Source organism: Rhinopithecus bieti, unplaced genomic scaffold, assembly GCF_001698545.2.
Source record: "Rhinopithecus bieti isolate Rb0 unplaced genomic scaffold, ASM169854v2 scaffold_13577, whole genome shotgun sequence".
Taxonomy (NCBI): Eukaryota; Metazoa; Chordata; class Mammalia; order Primates; family Cercopithecidae; genus Rhinopithecus; species Rhinopithecus bieti.
Genome location: NW_016807867.1, coordinates 685,689 through 703,435, shown reverse-complemented (window position 1 = coordinate 703,435; position 17,747 = coordinate 685,689). Strand labels below are relative to the sequence as shown.

The following is a 17,747-nucleotide window of genomic DNA, read 5'->3' as shown; positions in this document are numbered from 1 at the left end:
GGAGGCGGAGCTTGCAGTGAGCTGAGATCAGGCCACTGCACTCCAGCCTGGGCGACAGAGCAAGACTCCGTCTCAAAAAATAAAAAGAAAAAAAAAAAGAAATCTAGGTAAAAGGGCCGGCATGGTGGCTCATGCCTGTAATCCCAGCACTTTGGGAGGCTAAGGTGGGCGGATCACCTGAGGTCGGGAGTTCAAGACCAGCCTGGCCAACGTGGCAAAACCCCGTCTCTACTAAAAATACAAAAATTAGCCAGGTATGGTGGCATGCACCTGTAGTTCCAGCTACGCGGGAGGGTGAGGCAGGAGAATCGCCCGAACCCAGGAAGCAGAGGTTGCAGTGAGCCAAGATCGTACCACAGAACTCCAGCCTGGGCAACAGAGTGAAACTCTGTCTCAAAAAAAAAAAAAAAAAAAAAAAAAAAAAAAAAAAAAAAAAAAAAAAAAAAAAAAAAAAAAAAAAAAAAAAAAAAAAAAAAAAAGTAAGAAATCTAAGTAAAAGATAACAGACAGATGATGTCACAGAGAGATTAAGCACCTAGAAATTTATACTGTAATACTGTAATATCTCACAACATAATTACAGTTGGGTCTGAATTCAGCTCTGAGATTTCTGCAGCCAAACAAAAAAGTTACAGAAGTCTGGACACAGTGGCCCATGCCTGTAATCCCAGACTTTAGGAGGCTGAGACAGGAGGATTGCTTGAGCCCAGGAGTTCGAGACCAGCCTGAGCAACATAGCGAGATCTCATCCTTACGAAAAATAAAATAAGTAGCCTGACTTGGTGGCATGTGCCTCTAGACCTAGCTACTCAGGAGACTGAGGTAGGAGGATCGCTTGAGCCCAGGAGTTTGAGTCTGCAGTGAGCTATGATCACGCCACTGCATTCCAGCAAAAAAAGTCAACTTAAAACACCATTAAAACTAATTGAAATTTTCCTGAGTCCTCATAAAGGGTAGGCTGGGTGACTCAGTGGGCAGGTCTTTAATAACGTCCTTATAACACTCACAACAGTCACCAGTGTCTAGAATTCTTAGTGCCCTTCTTAGTGCCCATGGAGACAGAATGATGACACAGCACTGTTCAGTAGGAGCAGTTCTCTGGGGTAAAAATCCATGGGTCTCTGGTTATTTGGCTCCGTCCAGGGCCTTAGACAATCCTCTAGGAACTTTTTCTTTCTTTTCTTTTCCCTTTCCTTGCCTTTCCTTCTTTCTTTCTTTCCTTTTCTTTCTCTTTCTTTTCTTTCTTTCTTTCTTTTTTTTTGGGGGGGGGGACAGAGTCTTGCTCTGTCACCCAGGCTGGAGTGCAGTGGCACCATCTTGGCTCACTGCATCCTCTGCCTCCCAGGTTCAAGTGATTCTCCTGTGTCAGCCTCTTGAGTAGCTGGGATTACAGGTGCCTGCCACCATGCCTGGCTAATTTTTGCATTTTTAGTAGAGACGGGGTTTCACCATGTTGGCCAGGCTGGTCTCAAACTCCTAACCTTAGGCGATCCACCAGGTTCAGCCTTTCAAAGTGCTGGGATTACAGGCATGAGCCACCACACTTGGCCTAGGAACATTATTTCTGGCATGCATGATTTTGGTAAAAATTCGGTAGCCAACAGTTCAAAGTTACTTTCTTTGACAAGGGCCTGGAGGTCAGTTATTCTGTATCGTAGGTTAAGGGCACACCTCCATATGTAAAAATCACCCAGATAGAAAGATAGGATTGACATTCTTTTACAAAAATTAAGAAGCTGACTCAGAACTTGTGCTTGAATAGGGGAGTCGCTCACACCTCTGCAGAGTGACCCAACCCATGCCTGTGAGCAGGGTCAAGACTTTCCACAGGAAACCATTCTAAGTCATTCCAGCGCCTGAACAAATAACCAAGCCTTCAAAATTCCATTCTAGGAAGTATGAGAATAATGAAATATTTCTAAGTGAGAGTTACCAATTTCTCTTCATAGCCAGAGAAAAATTTCAACAGTGCATGGATGAAATGTTGAATTTTTAGCTAATGGATTCTGGGAATAAAGTAGTTGCAAATTGTGTCCCTAAGTAATTTAATGCATTTTCCTGCAGTGTAGTTTAATTCGGTCCATTGCATTTTTACCGAATTTTTTCAAAAATGCTGCTTTGGGCTTTATGGTTCCTGACGTTGTGCCATTTTCCCTGATGAAGGAGAGTAGGACCTTTTGACCTTGAGGCTATTCCTATGGTCTTGACAGTGGTGAAGAGCATCACCTAGTTTTCTGTTTCTCTTTAGCAGATATCTAGATCATCCAAAAGTGGTTTCAAATCATGAAGAGTCAGGTAAAAAAGAGAACCAGAACATATTCCTCAGTTTTCTTGACCGTATAATGGAGAGGTGAATAGTATCTATCTCATAGGGTTATTATGAAGTTTGAATATATAAAAGTGGTACAGTGACACGTAGTAAGCACTCAAGATATCTTAGCTACTATTATTGCTTTTATCATTTCTTAGCATTTTTGTTCGATTTAACAAAAATAAGTCCTGCTGAACTTGACTGCTTAAAGATAATAAAGGGCAGATTTTCTGAAAGAATCAGTCACTGGGGTCTCCTGAACTAATGGGTTATAGTTCACGTTAGAAATTGTACAGAGTTGGAGGCCAGGGAAAGATTGGTAATTAAAGTTGCAAACTGGCCGGGTGTGGTGACTCACACCTGTAAATCCCAGCACTTTGGGAGGCCAAGGCAGGTAGATTACCTGAGGTCAGGAGGTGGAGACCAGCCTGACCAACATGGTGAAACCTCGTCTCTACTAAAAATCAAAAATTAGCTGGGCGTGGTGGCTCATGCCTGTAATCCCACCTACTCGGTAGATTGGGGCAGGAGAATTGCTTGAACCTGGGAGGCAGAGGTTGCCAAGATGGCGCCACTGCGCTCCAGCCTGGGCAATAGAGTGAGACTCCGTCTCAAAAAAAAAAAAAAAGTGCAAACTGTCTTAATATTGTTTTTAATAGAGCCCTACACAGGCTGATAGAGTGCAACTGGTCAATTGTAGAATAATGGTCTTTAAAGCCTGTTAGCTTCTCAGTAGAAAAAATGGCTTGAGAAAATCAGATTTAAAATTTGCTAAGCAGGAGTAGAAGAAAGCCTTTTTAAAAAGGTGTAGGTTTACTCTGAGTTCATCCATTTTAGTTCTTACCAGCTGTATTAGTCCATTCTCACACTGCTATAAAGAACTACCTGACAGGCCAGGCATGGTGACCCATGCCTGTAATCCCAGCACTTTAGGAGGCTGAGGTTGGCAGATCACTTGAGGTCAGGAGTTCGAGACCAACCTGGCCAACATGGTGAAACCTCGTCTCTACTAAAAATATAAAAATCAGCTGGGCGTCATGGCAGGGCCTGTAGTCCCAGCTACTCAGGAGGTTGAGGCAGGAGAATCACTTGAACCCAGGAGGTGAGGTTGCAGTGAGCCAAGATGACGCCACTGTACTCTGGCCTGGGTGACAGAGCAAGACTCCATCTCAAAAAACAAAAAACAAAAAAACCTACCTGACTGAGTAATTATGAAGAAAAGATGTTTAATTGACTCACAGTTCTACAGGCTGTACAGGAAGCATGGCTGGAAGGTCTCAAGAAACTTACAGTCATGGAAGGTGGAAGGTGAAGGGGAAGCAAGCACCTCTTACCATGGCGGAGCAGGAGAGAGCGAGAATGATGGGGGAAGCGCCACCCACTTTTAAACAACCAGATCTTATGAGAACCACTATCACAAGAACAGCAAGGGGAACATCCACCCCGTGATTTAATCACCTGCCACCTGTTCTTTCTCCCAAAATTGGGAATTGCAATTTGACATGAGATTTGGGTGGGCACACAGGGCCAAACCATATCAGCAGGTTTATTACTGGAGTAAGCAAACAGCCAGGATTTGGAACACACCAGTCACACCGAACTTTGGACATTGGAGGTCCAGGGAGTTTTCACTGTGGCTTGACATAATTTGTGTGTCATAACACCAAGGCTAGAAGGTGTGGGCTTTGCGGTTAGACAGGCCTGGATTGGGGTCATGGCTTTGCCGCTGAACGAGCTGTGAATACTTGAGCAAGTGGCCAGTCTTTCTCAGCCCCAGTTTCATTGTTTATAAAATCAGGGTAATAGCATCTAGTAAGAGAGGTGCTGGGAGGAAGTTTAAATAAGAGAATACACGTAAAATACTTAGCACTATGTTTAATACATTGTTGGTGGCTATTGTTAGTGTACTTTAAAGTTAATTCTACATGTATAAATAGGTCCTTTTCCAGAATCTGATCAGAGTAAGGGCCTAGGAAGACTGAGAAAACAGCCTACAGGTCCTAAAATGGAGAAAAGTAAGCCTCGTCGAAGTCTAAAGTTGGGTCTAGAATTATCTGACCTCATTATTGATTTTATAGCCAAGGAGGCAAAAAACATTTACATAAGGTCTTAATTCAGTAAGATCCACCCCCACTTTAATATTAGCTTCCATGTATCATGGGATTAACCTGTCCAAGATTTTTTTTTTTTTGCTGTCCTTTCAAGCCAAGAATTGGAAGGCCAGGCCCCAAGTTTGCCAAACATGGGCCTAATGGAGAAAGCCAACTTTAAAATATGTAATCTGTTTAATAATCTTAACAAACATACAAAATACTTAAAATCTAAAATTTAAGAGGAATAAAAGAAACACAAAGATACATGAAAATTAGAAACTGAAATAGTTTTATTTTAAAAGAAAAAAACAATTTGAATTGAACCTTTAATGAAAGATAAAATAGAAAATGTTTTTTTAAAAGGTAAGAAAATGTAAGGCAAGAACTCAGAAATGAAACAGTGCAAGTTAGAACAGATTACTAAAATGGCACAGCTATATAAAGCTATAGAAGTTTTAAAAACAAGGTAAAAATATGTCCTCTGTAAAGATAATACATTCATCTGAAAGTAGGCGAGCAGCATAATTTTGAAGCAGGTCCTCTAAACTGGAGCAATTTACCCAGGTTGGTCTTCTGCATAGGCTGCTGAGGGCAGGGCCACCAGTTAATGTTATTGACACCCTTTGTTCAGTGCTCCTGAGCCACTCATCAAGGTCCTTAACCTGTAATATTTGGGTCGTTCCTCTTGGCAGCTCCAGGCTATGGGATGTTGTTATCCCTGCTTTACAGGGGAGGAAACAAAAGTTTGGATGCACGCCTTGCCCCACTAGCAGGCCGTGGAGCTGGAGCCCAGAGTGATGACAAAACCTGTGCTCTTATTCTCATTTTCTGCCTTCCAGGAAGCATCATTATTATTGTCAACTATAAAGACAACAGGCCAGGGCAGTGGTTCACACCTATAATCCCAGGGCTTTGGAGGCTGAGGCAGGTGGATCACTTGAGGCCAGGAGTTCGAGACCAGCCTGGCCAACATGGTGAAACCCCAATTCTACTAAAAAAATACAAAAATTAACCAGGCATGGTTGCAGTTGCCTTTAATCCCGGCTTCTTGGGAGTCTAAGGCAGGAGACTCGCTTGAACCCAGGAGGTGGAGATTGCAGTGAGCCGAGATGACACCACCGCACTCCAGCCCAGGCGACAGAGCGAGACTCTGTCTCAAAAAAACAAAAAACAAAAATGAAAAACAAAGACAACAGAATTCCTCTCCTCTTTCTCCCCCCTCACCTCATCAAAGTTACCTATCCATTAGGAGAGAATGCCACTCTTAACAAATGTCCCAGCAGTGGGAAATGTGCAGTAGGTATCAGTGTATCCTAATAATGCACTGTTACATTTTTTATATTTTCTTCTCCCTTTTTTTTTTTTTTGTTTTTTGGTGAGAATTTATCCAGTTATTCAGATATTCAGTTCGGTCTCCTAAGTATTTCTTTGATGTGGCCCCTTTCCTCCATCTTTGCTGATAGTACCAAGTTCAGGTCACCATCCTGTCCTTCCTTGTGTTAGTTTCCTGTGGCTATTGTAATAAATAACCACATACTTGGGTGACTTAAAACAACAGAAATGTATCCTTCACAGTTCTGGAGGCCAGAGTCTGAAATCAAGGTGTGGGCAGGGCTGCGCTCAGTCCTGAGCCTCTAGGGGAGAATCTGTTCCTTGCTTCTTTCAGCTTCCGGTGGCCACGGCATTGCCCAGCTTGTGGCTGCATCACACCAGTCTCTGCCTCTGTGGTCACACTGCCCCTTCCCTGTGCATGTCAACCTACCTCTTCTTATAAGAATACATGTGATTGCATTTAGGGCCCACCCAATAATCCAGGATAACCTCCCGTCTCAAGATCTTCCATTTACTCACATTTGCAAAGACGCCTTGTTGCCATGTCAGACAACATTTACAGGTTCCAGGGATTGGGATGTGGATGTCTTTTAAGGGGCCATTTTTCTTTTTTTTTTTTTTCTTTTTTTTTTGAGACAGAATCTTGCTCTGTCACCCATGCTGCAGTGCAGTGGTGCAATCTCGGCTCACTGCAAGCTCTGCCTCCCGAGTTCATACCATTCTCCTGCCTCCGCCTCCCAAGTAGCTGGGACTACAGGTGCCCGCCACCACGCCCGGCTAATTTTTTTTGTATTTTTTAGTAGAGACAGGTTTTCACCATGTTAGCCAGGATGATCTCGATCTCCTGACCTCGTGATCCACCTTCCTTAGCCTCCCAAAGTGCTGGGATTACAGGCGTGAGCCACCACACCCAGCCTTAGGGGGCCATTTTTCAACCTATGGTACCCCTAGACGTTTGCAACCTTCTCTGCCTTCTGTCTTCCACCCTGCAGCCCGAGTTCTTCTCAACATGCAGATCAAGTCATAGCTTTAAAACTCTTCACTGGTTCCTGGGGCCCTCAGATCCATCCTGTTTCCCAGTGTGGCCTGCGAATACCTCTCTCCCTTCCTGTCCCTCACTCTCCCTTCCTCATTATGTTCCACCCATGCCCCACTTCTTCCCGTTCCCCAGAGAAGCTGGATCCGCTCTCTCCTCTGGATCTTGGTGTGCTCCTCTGCCTGGGCCATTTCGCTTTTTGTTTGGCCCATGCCAGTTCATCATTCAGTTCTCATTCCTTCACTTCACTTCCTCCAAGAAAGCTTGCTCTGCGTGTGCTGGGCGGGGTGCACTCTTGCCCCATCCGAGCTCTTGCCTGAGGGGGCATGTTTACCTTGTCATGGGATGTGCTCCCTGCACTGGACACGGTGCCTGACACACAGGAGACTTAAATGTTTGTTGATGAGAATGCCCGTAGGAGGGGAACCTCTACATCCACCTACCGAGAGAAATACTGCAGCAGAGAGCGCTAATCCACGTAGAAGTCTTTGCTGGAGTGATTATATATGTGGATGCCAAAAGTTTCCACAGCCTTTATTTTTAAGCAAAAAATCAAGAACCATGTGATTGTGAGATCGAAGAAAATATTTTCATGTTTTTTATCTGTTTTCTTTCAGGCCATTCCTGTGTTTCTCACTTTGTGTAATGTAGCTGAAGTTATCGTCTGTGGGTACCAGAAGTGTTTTCAGAAAGAGGTAAACGATCATGCAAAATGCTAGTGTTACTTCCTTGTTTTAAATGTCAAAGAAGCACTCTTCTTTTTATGGCCCAAATTAGTGTCTGCCTTTTCCTGCCACCAGTCTCCAGGCAAGATTGCCTGACAGTGGTCACTGATATCATGAGACACAGTTTTGACTTTGCTGCAATTCACTAGACATATGTGGGAATATTGTTGATGTGAACTGAACTCAGATCCAGGCCAGGCTGACCCAGACCCTTGGGAGACAAAGAGGTGTTTGCTGTTTGCCTGGTGGAGAAGCATTCCCACCCCCAGCCAATCTAGCACCACAGGACAAGGCATAGCAGAGTTTTACACAGGGTGCCGGGACACTAGCCCACCCCAGGGAAATTTGCTTTTCTCTCCAATACCAGCTGTACCTCATATGAGCTAGAACAAGCTCCTTCACCTTCCAGGCCTCCATCTGTGCAAGGTGGTAATAATGACAGCAACTTGTTCAAGGCTTGTTCGAAGAACACAGCAACTATCATTGCTAAGTAACTGCTTCCAGCCATTTCCTGCATGCAGTAGGTGCTCTGCACATCAGCAACGATTAGTCATGTTATTAGAGGTGGTTTTAGTTTGGTCTTTCTTTTCAAAGTCGTTTTGTTTGTTTGTTTTTTTTTTCTGGCATTTGCTATTTGATTTCATACCAATTTTTGGAACATTTTAATTTATTTTTATTTTTAGAGACAGGGTCTTGCTCTGTCACCCAGGCTGGAGTACAATGGTGCAGTAATAACTCTGTGCAGCCTCAAATTCCTGGGCTCAGGCGATCTTTCTGCCTCAGCCTCCTGAGCAGCTGGGACTACAGGCACGAGCCACTGCACCTGGCTACTTTTAAATTTTTATTTGTAGAGATAGGGTCTTGCTATGTTGTCCAGGCTATTCTTGAACTCCTAGGCTCAAAGGATCCTCCTGCCTCAGCTTCCTAAAGCATTGGGATTACAGGTGTAAAACATCACACCCCACCCAATTTTTGGAACTTTTAAACTATAGAGAGGCCAGCTGGTCACCTCAAGCTACATGCTTCTTATAGGTGTGAGGAAAGGAGGCTGTGGCCATACCCGATCTCCCCCCATCATCTCGCCGCTCCTCGGAGGTGGCTCTGTCAATGATCTCTCCCATCTCCTACACTGTGAGCCTCTCCCTCGCTGCTGGCTTATTGCCCTGAGCCCATAAACATGCTTGGTGTTATCAGCCCACCGAGGAGAGAGGATGGGCTGTCCTTCCCATGTGACAATGAGAGACAGAAGAGACTCACTTCACCCAGCCCTGGAAGGGTGTGTTTACAAAACCAACCCTTGCACAGGAAAATCTCAAGCTGCCTTGCCCGTGCACCTCCCACTCTGCCTCATCCCTTCTCTCCCCTCCCATGCCACAGGCCTCAGACAGGGCCAGGCTTGGTGTTGTCCACGCCCTCTTGTCCCTGTCACCTTCTGCTGCTCCTGCTTCTGCCCCCACTGTTCCCCTGAGACTGCCCTGGCTGAAGGCACTGGTGGCTTCGTCTGTGCCACTCATCGTGTCTGTTTCCACCATTCCCCTCACTTTCTCCTCCGGCCTCTCTGGGCCCCCTTGGCCTTCATGCCCTCTCCCTGCTTGGTTCCCTTCCTGTGTCTTGGGCTTTTTCTTCATCCATCTTTCTTTTCCTTTTCCTTTGTCTGCCTCTTCAGGGTCTCCCTGGGCTGCATCTTAGGAGCCTCTGTCCTCATGCCACACACTTTCTGGAAAATCTCATCCATACCCATTGTGCCAGCCACCTTCTGCTCATAGAGGACGCCGAAGTCTCCATCTCCAGCCCAGACCCCCTGCTGAGCTCAGCGCCCCTGCAGAGCCCTGGGACTTGCTGTCCTGGTTCTCCCCAGACATCTGAAATGAAACTGCTCTGTTTCTCCAGACCTGCTTCTCACTTGGTAACCCCAATCCTGGTCATCATCACCCAAGTCAGAAACCTAGGAGGCCCCTTGGAGTCCCCAGTATCCCCTCCCGGCCACATCCAGCCTATTACCAAGTCTGTGCCTCCTCCACCCTCATAGCTGCTGCCGCCCTAGTTCAGTCCTCATTTTCTTCTCCAGGTGGCCTGGCTGGGACTGAGGAAAAAGAGCTTGATCCCCTGAGCCCTTGCGCAGGGCCTGGAGTGAGCAGCCCTGGGCTGAGACCGTTGTTGTTTTCTATTTGGCAGTCCCACGGCCCAGGCTGGGAGATGGAGGCCTCTCGGCACTTGGGCTGATCTCTGTGCGGTTGGAGGGTTCCCCGGATGGGCACCTTCCTCTGACCTTTTACTTACAACACCATCGTGCAGTTTCCATAGTTCTAACATGCGCTTCTTTTCTTTCACATTTTAGTCGAATATCTACAGTGGGAAGGCTCTTACAATCAATGATGTGTCATGGTGTAGTTTTTTTTTTCTTTCTCCCTAATACATAAAATAAGTGGAAGTTTTACAATCGGTGGTATCTTAGGGTCAATGAGATACGGCATGATTTTCCCCTTGTCTCCGGCCTGCTTCCCTGAGTCTTCCAATGGCAGGAACCACGTTGTGGTTCTCCTCAGAGCTCTGGGCTCAGCCTCCAGAACTGGGACTGAGCTAAAGAGTCACTAAATGGTCACTGAAGTTCAGGGGCAGAACCTCCCTGAGAGTGGCTTAGCTCTGGGAACCTGACCTGTCCAAATTCGAAAAAGGCTTCATATTCTCCAAAAGGATACTTCTTTTTTTTTTGAGACGGAGTCTCACTTGTCACCCAGGCTGGAGTGCAGTGGCGTGATCTCGGCTCACTGCAACCTCTGCCGCCCGGGTTCAAGCGATTCTCCTGCCTCAGCCTCCCGAGTAGCTGGGATTACAGGCGCCTACCACCATGTCCAGCTAATTTTGTGTATTTTTGGTAGAGACAGGGTTTCACTATGTTAGCCAGGCTGTTCTCGAATTCCTGACCTTGTGATCCTCCCACCTCGGCCTCCCAAAGTGCTGGGATTACAGGCATGAACCACTGCGCCTGGCTAGGATACTTTCTTATAAATTTAGAAATGAAGATTTACCTGGTCTAGGGACAAGATCAAGGCATCTCCACAGGGTTTTGCTTCCTGATGAGCAGGTCAGAGCCTGTAGATGAGGGTGACTGTAGGACTGAGGGTTAGAAAGTCCTTCAGGGATGTTTCCATCTAGCAGGGGACCTCTTCCACTCTAGAGACGAGGGCAGATGTCTGGCTGAGAGGCCTTATCCTTGGAAATAACTGAATGAACACCATAAGATTTTGAATCTTCAACTCCATATGATCACTAACAGAAAACATCATTTCTTGTCAGGGCAAACTAGAAAAAAGTGAGTGGGTAACTTTTTGTTGTTGTTGTTAAAACAAACCTTTCTTTCCTTTGTAAATCTAAGAAGATTTAAGATGTTGTAGAAAATACAGAGGGAGGCCACACAGTGGCTCATGCCTATAATCCAAAAGCTTTGGAAGGCTGAGGCAGGAGGATCAGATGAGGCCAGGAGTTCGAGGCTGCAGTGAGCCATGATTGTGCCACTGCACCTCAGCCTGGGCAACAGTGAGACCTTGACTCTAAAAACCCAAAAATCAACTGTGTTTCTACTTCCCTGAGGAAACCACTGTATTCTTTCAGACTTTTTTCCTATGCACATATATAGATGTATTTACACGAATGGTAAGATACATCCTGTTTTTCCATTTAACAGTTGGTCAGGAAACCCTATTAAGGCTATCATTCCACATTGGTTGAGGCATGTGTTGGCCATTCCCTATTTATAGAATTGTAGGTGGTATTTAGCAGTTCAGGGTTAAAATCTGCTCCATGATGCTGCTGCGATACGTTCTTGATGAGACTTATATTTCTGATGATACAGCTAGGAGCCTTGATGAAATAATCCCTTATCATAAGGAACACACTTGCACACCACCTCACAGACTGTTAAATGTTACAATGAAGGCTATTTTGTCTACCATGTGTGGATTTTACTAGAATCATTTTTGGAGAGTAAAAGTTGACCTCCTTGTGACTTCATTCCCAGATTATGAAAATAAACTATCTGGAGCTGTAGAGTTCATTTTCACCATCCACAACAACATCTTTGTGTATTCATGCACACACACACGTGCACACACACACACACACAGTTTGACTCTAAGGCAATACATGGCTCAAGGAATTAATGTACCTTGCAGACTTATTTATTACGGTTTAATATTAGAATACTCCTGTTCGTTTATTCATTTGTTCAGCATTTATCAAGTACCTATGAAATGTCAAACATTTCGCTAGGCCTAAAGCTGCAGAGATGTAGGAGACGCATTTCTTAGCCTTAAACCAGAGTTGAACAGAGGGGCTGGCCTGTACAGTCGGGCTGGCACAGGGTATGGGTGGGCCAGCGGATGAGTTCCAGTAAGTCGGCACGGGAGGAGCAAGGAAAGCTTCCCTAGTGGGTAGATTCGAGTCAGGCAGGATGGGAAGGGACTTTCCAGTTTGATAAGAGAAAGGGCTCTCCTTGTCAGGCAGGCAGAGAGAGCGTCAGGTGGTGGGGAAGGGTGCCAGCAGAGGTGACACCGCAGGACTGGCAGGCGGGCGGGGGGCAGCTTCCCTCATTCCTCAGTGCCTCAAGTGCCCTCCTCTGTAACATAGAACCGATGACTGTTACTTACCCCATGATTAAAGGATTCAGTACATGTAGAGCCCTTAGAACAGCACCTGGCAATGTGAGTAGCCCTCACAGTTCAGTTAGCTGACCCAGAGGAATGTCAGCTATTTTTTGTTAATTTTGGCAGCATGACTTCTTTTTTTTTTGATACAGAGCCTTGCCTTGTCGCCCAGGCTGGAGTGTAGTGGCGTGATCTCCACTCACTGCAATCTCCACCTCCCGGTTCAAGCAAATCTCCTGCCTCAGCCTCCTGAGTAGCTGAGATTACAGGCATGTGCCACCACACCTGCTAATTTTTGGTATTTTTAGTAGAGACGGAGTTTCGCCATGTTGTCCAGGCTGGTCTTGAACACCTAACCTCAGGCGATCCACCCTCCTCAGCCTCCCAAAGTGCTGGGATTACAGGCATGAACCACCACATCTGGCCCTTTGGCTGCATGGCTTTTGAGGAGTTAACCTATTCAGAACCCTGAGACCTCAGTAGGACTTGTTGCTAGGTTATTTTGGACTGAGGATCCTGAAAAGGAAAATGGCTGCCATAAATTCAGTCATATCCAGAGCCCTGGGAGATGGAGCTAAGTAATGAACATATTGCCTGTCTTTACTCTCTGTATCCCAGGATCTATGCTCTTTTACTCCCCTCCACAGAAGGGGCCTTTTCTTTTGACCTGAAACGTTAGCCCCTGAAGTTACTGGGTGAGCATGCTATTCACAGAAGTGGAAGAGCATCCCTTCAGTCCCTCCTCTCTATTTCTGCTCTTACACCAGGCTGTTGAGGTTTTGGTTACGGTTAGCTCAATTTTTGAGTAACTACTGGGCATGGTGGCTCACGCCCGTGATCCCAACACTTTGGGAGGCCAAGGCAGGCAGATCATTTGAGGCCGTGAGTTCGAGACCAGTCTGGCCAACATGGCGAAACCCCATCTCTACTAAAATTACAAAAATTAGCTGGGCGTGGTGGCACACACCTGTAATCCCAGCTACTTGGGAAGCTGAGGCAAGAGAATTACTTGAACCCAGGAGGCAGAGGTTGCAGTGAGCCAAGATCACACCACTACACTCCATCCTGGGCAACAGAGCAAGACTCTGTCTCAAAAAAAAACAAAAAAAAAAAGAAAAAAGAAAAAACAGAATTTTTGAGTAACACATTTACTGTACTGGGGGCAGTTATGCAGGTGTGAGCCAGATCACCTTTGCCCTCCTCCTTTTGCTCCTTTTGGCGCTTGAGGGCTAACTTCCCAGCAGGTGGCAGTACAGCACGGTTGGCCTCAAGTCCTGTGCAGGGTTGGGCAAAGACCAAGATTAGAATCTAAAGCTGCAAAAATAGAATCTGTTCATTAAAACAGAGGAAACTTTATTATTTAAGCACACGTGAAAACTTAAGGTAGCCTTTGTAGTAAGCCACATGTTTCTCCTGTCAGCGCTTCACTTCTAAACAATATGTTTATACTTCACACTGCCTGAACTGGCATCAAAAATTCCAGTGTGTTCCCAGCTAGCAGAATAATCCTTCTGAAATGTTTAGAATTAATCAAAAGTTGAATTGTACCTGTTCGTTTCCTCTATCAAATATAGAAAAATCTGTGTTACCCTCTCCTAACGTGTTACGCTCTGCTAACATGTGCAAATGCGTTCTCAGTACAAAAGCGTGATTTCCTTAAACTGACTCATCAAAAGGAGTTATAATGGTAGAGTCCAAATCAGAATTTCTTCATTTCAGGTCATTTAAATGCCAAGTTTATATTCCCTCAGTCTGCCTTTTTTTTCCTTCTCCCTTGGGGTGGAGTAATGTTATTACTCCTTCTCTTTTTTTCTGTTTTTTAATTTTCATATCACATCAGAAAATTTATAGGACTGCTCAGAGTCAGCTGGATTAGTGAATGGAATACTTAAAGAGACAGAACTAAAATAGGAGTTGAGGTTGGGTGCAGTGGCTCACGCCTGTAATCTCAATGCTTTAGGAGGCTAAGGCAGGAAAATCACTTGAGGCCAGGAATTCAATACCTCTGAGCAACATAGTCAGATCCTGCTGCTACAGAAATCTAAAAAAAAAATAAAAATAAAAAGAGTAGCTGTACATGGTGGTTCATGCCTGTAGTCCTAGCTACTCAGGAGGCTGAAGTGGGAGGATTGCTTCAGCCCAGGAGTTTGAGGCTGCAGTTACCATATCATTGCACTCCAGCCAGGGCAACAGAGTGAGATTAGATAGATAGATAGATAGATAAATGGATAAATAGAACAAGAGCTTAACTGCTTTTTAAAATACAGGTTACATCTATTTCTTTCTCGCTCCTCTTCTTAGTGTGTAAGATTTTTAAAGACACAGCCCCAGTGTCATTTTGTCTTTCACGAGTAAACATCATTCTAATGGTGAAAGTACTTTGCTGAAGTGACTCAGCTCTGGAATTCTGAGTCATCCTTCATTTGGTCCAAGCAGAAAAAGCCTCAGTAAATATTAAAGTGCAGCAAGCTGTTAAGCCCTTGATAAACCTACTTATAATTTATTTGCTTCTTAATCAAAATGTTTCCTTTTAAGAGGAATTTTAAAAGTTTTAAAAGTCTAATTGTATGTTTCTTTACTTTTATGCAGAAAACATCTCCTGCAAAGATCTGTAGGTAAGTTTACTGCCCTCCCCACAAAAGCCCTAATGTAAGATTTAACCTAATTTTAACTCGGATGATAAACTGTTTGTTGAAGATTCATACTCTAAGAGGTGACAGAGGAATTTATTATAAACATTCATATATCCCTAATTTGTGTCTTAGTCTAAAATTTCCTGTGTTTCTCTTTTCTTTCTGAAATATTTTATTCCAAAAGAGAAAACACCAGAACCAACCTGTGCTAGATTTCAGTCATTGATACCCAAAACTTTACTAACAGTTGTGTGATACTGATGGAGAATGAAAATGAAAAACATGGAAATGACTTAAAAATTTAAAAGTAATGTTTGCAGTTTGTTTGGTCTTTAATATTTCTGTTAAGCCCTTGATAAACCTACTTATAATTTATTTGCTTCTTAATCAAAATGTTTCCTTTTAAGAGGAATTTTAAAAGTTTTAAAAGTCTAATTGTATGTTTCTTTACTTTTATGCAGAAAACATCTCCTGCAAAGATCTGTAGGTAAGTTTACTGCCCTCCCCACAAAAAGCCCTAATGTAAGATTTAACCTAATTTTAACTCGGATGATAAACTGTTTGTTGAAGATTCATACTCTAAGAGGTGACAGAGGAATTTATTATAAACATTCATATATCCCTAATTTGTGTCTTAGTCTAAAATTTCCTGTGTTTCTCTTTTCTTTCTGAAATATTTTATTCCAAAAGAGAAAACACCAGAACCAACCTGTGCTAGATTTCAGTCATTGATACCCAAAACTTTACTAACAGTTGTGTGATACTGATGGAGAATGAAAATGAAAACATGGAAATGACTTAAAATTTAAAAGTAATGTTTGCAGTTTGTTTGGTCTTTAATATTTTCCGTGGTGGAAAAAGCACCAGCCTGTAAGATCAGAACTGCAGTCCTGGGCCACAGCAGGGTGATTGTGGGCAGCTTTCCTTGTCCTCTTTGCCTCAGTTTCCTCTGCTAGAGCGTAAACTGGGCTGTCCTCTCATTCAGACCCCGGTGCCTGCAGCATTTGAATTCTAACCTGGGTGTCTTGCATCTGACTGCTTCCCGCTTCATCTGCAGGCCAAGCAGCTCAGTCCTGGAGACAGAAAACCAACAAAGGTGCTTTGATAGATGGATTTAGGATTTCTGCTGTAACTATTTGTGCAGCTATTTCAAGGTTCCACCTTGAAAGAACAAGACAAAACCAAACTTCAGGACTGTCCTCCTGTTTAAAAGGAGATTAGCAGGTGTCAAAGAGAGGCAGTAAAGCTCATGATACCTGATGTAATCAGGTACTGCTCGAGGCCAGGTGTGGTGGGCAGGCAGGCAGGTGTCTCACCGTTGGGCATCCCCCGTCTTCCACAACCCCAAGAGGTTGTCTGTTTGGGGGGATCTCTGTTGCTCATTCCCCATGGATGGGGAAGCATCCTCTATTCTATGAAGCCTTTCACTATAGGGAGACACCAGACCCATCAGTATTCTCCTCTCCTCCCACCACAAAACCTGTCTATTCCCGGGCAGGCCCAAGAAGCTCCCCTGACAGTCTGTCCTCCACTTATCCCACTGTTTGCTTGGATTCTTCTCTAGATCATTTGTGTGTTGGGGTACCTTGAAAGTCAGCAAGGCTATAGGAGTAGGGCGGGCTGGGGTAGAGAAGTGTTCTGTGCCTCGGCTGCTCCGTGTTGTCCTGACCTTCCCAAGGCTGTGAGGCGCCAGCTCTGAGGGCCCCTCTGCCAGTCCTCCTGCCTCTGGCCCAGCCGGTCAGTGCTGGTCCGTTGGGTACAGTGGCAACTACACATGGTTATAGCAGTGAGCACCATCAGAATTGATCAGCACCACTGTTTTCAGTGTACTAAGATTACACATGCCAAGTTGTTATGTGTTACATATATATGTTTATGTGTACATATAAAAACATGTAGTCTCTATATAGAATACAGAATCTATGTTGGTAGGAGATGGCATATGGCAAAGTTCCCTGAAAGTGAAAACATTGTATTCAGCGCTTTTGTTCACGCCTCTGATCCTTGGCTGTTTGCTGCCTGATGGAATAGTCAGTAGTTAAGGGGCACTATATATACGTTGCCTCTATAAAATGGAAAGAGGAGAAAGACTAAGTGATAATTTGGGTTTTATGCTTTCTGGCACCTTCTTTTAGGAGGAGAGAGTGGGGAAAGCTAGAGGCAAGAGCTTTCGGCATATGAAACTCAGAAGGAATAGGCCGTAAACCAGGGATTACTGAACCAGCTCCAAATTGACTTTCTAATGAGTGAGGATAGCTTCCTGAAAATATCTGTGTTTGGCAGTGTTACTTTTTGTGCAAGAATTTTTAAAAATTGCTTTACTGTGGAAATTTCTAAAGACATATCAAAGTAAACTGAATACTGTAATGAATGAGGTCCTGTGTACCCAGTTCCCAGCTTCAGCCGTTTTCAGCTTCTGGCCCCACCCACTGCCTTGCTCAGTGTTTATTCCAGGCACCCTAGCATTTCATCTGTAAATATTTTAGTATGTATAAGACATTTTTCTAATAAAACATTTTATGGGGGGAAAGTTTAAACCTACAGAAAAGTTGCAAGAATATTACAAGGAGCTCCCATGTATTCTTCACTTAGATTCACCCATTGGTAGCATTTTTTGCATTTGCTTTCTTGCTGTCTCAATGTACATATGTATACACATGCATAAACATACATAAATATCACATGCATATATGGAATATAGATATTATTCTTGCTCTTATTTTTTCTGAATCATTTGAGAATAAGTTGTAGAGATCATGACTCCACTCCTAAATACTTCAAGCTGTGTCTCCTAAAAGCAGCAATCCCTTAGATAACTAAAGTGCAGTCATTGAATTTAGAAAAGAACATCTGATATGATACTATTATTTAATATTGAGTCCATGTTCAAATGTTGCCACTTATCTGGCCACAATATTATCATTATTATTATTTTTTTCTTTTCTTTTCTTTTCTTTTTTTTTTTTTTTTTTTT

The 17,747-nt window shown here is 44.0% G+C and overlaps 1 protein-coding gene across 7 annotated transcripts in view; it reads left to right on the top strand.

Moving 5' to 3' along the window:
- Window positions 1–17,747, top strand: part of SLC35D4 (solute carrier family 35 member D4) — a 152,376-nt gene that overhangs the window by 48,844 nt on the left and 85,785 nt on the right. For 5 of the 7 annotated variants that reach the window (XR_001887657.1, XM_017883987.1, XM_017883992.1 and 2 more), the window contains exons 5-6: window positions 7,390–7,467; window positions 14,730–14,755. Coding sequence is in view for 6 of the 7 variants with exons in the window: in XM_017883987.1 (XP_017739476.1) it covers window positions 7,390–7,467; window positions 14,730–14,755 (104 nt within the window). In the remaining variant the exon portion in view is untranslated. Of the gene's footprint in view, window positions 1–7,389; window positions 7,468–14,729; window positions 14,756–15,234; window positions 15,261–17,747 lie in introns of all 7 variants that reach the window. The other 2 variants (XM_017883991.1, XM_017883988.1) reach the window with 1 other exon arrangement.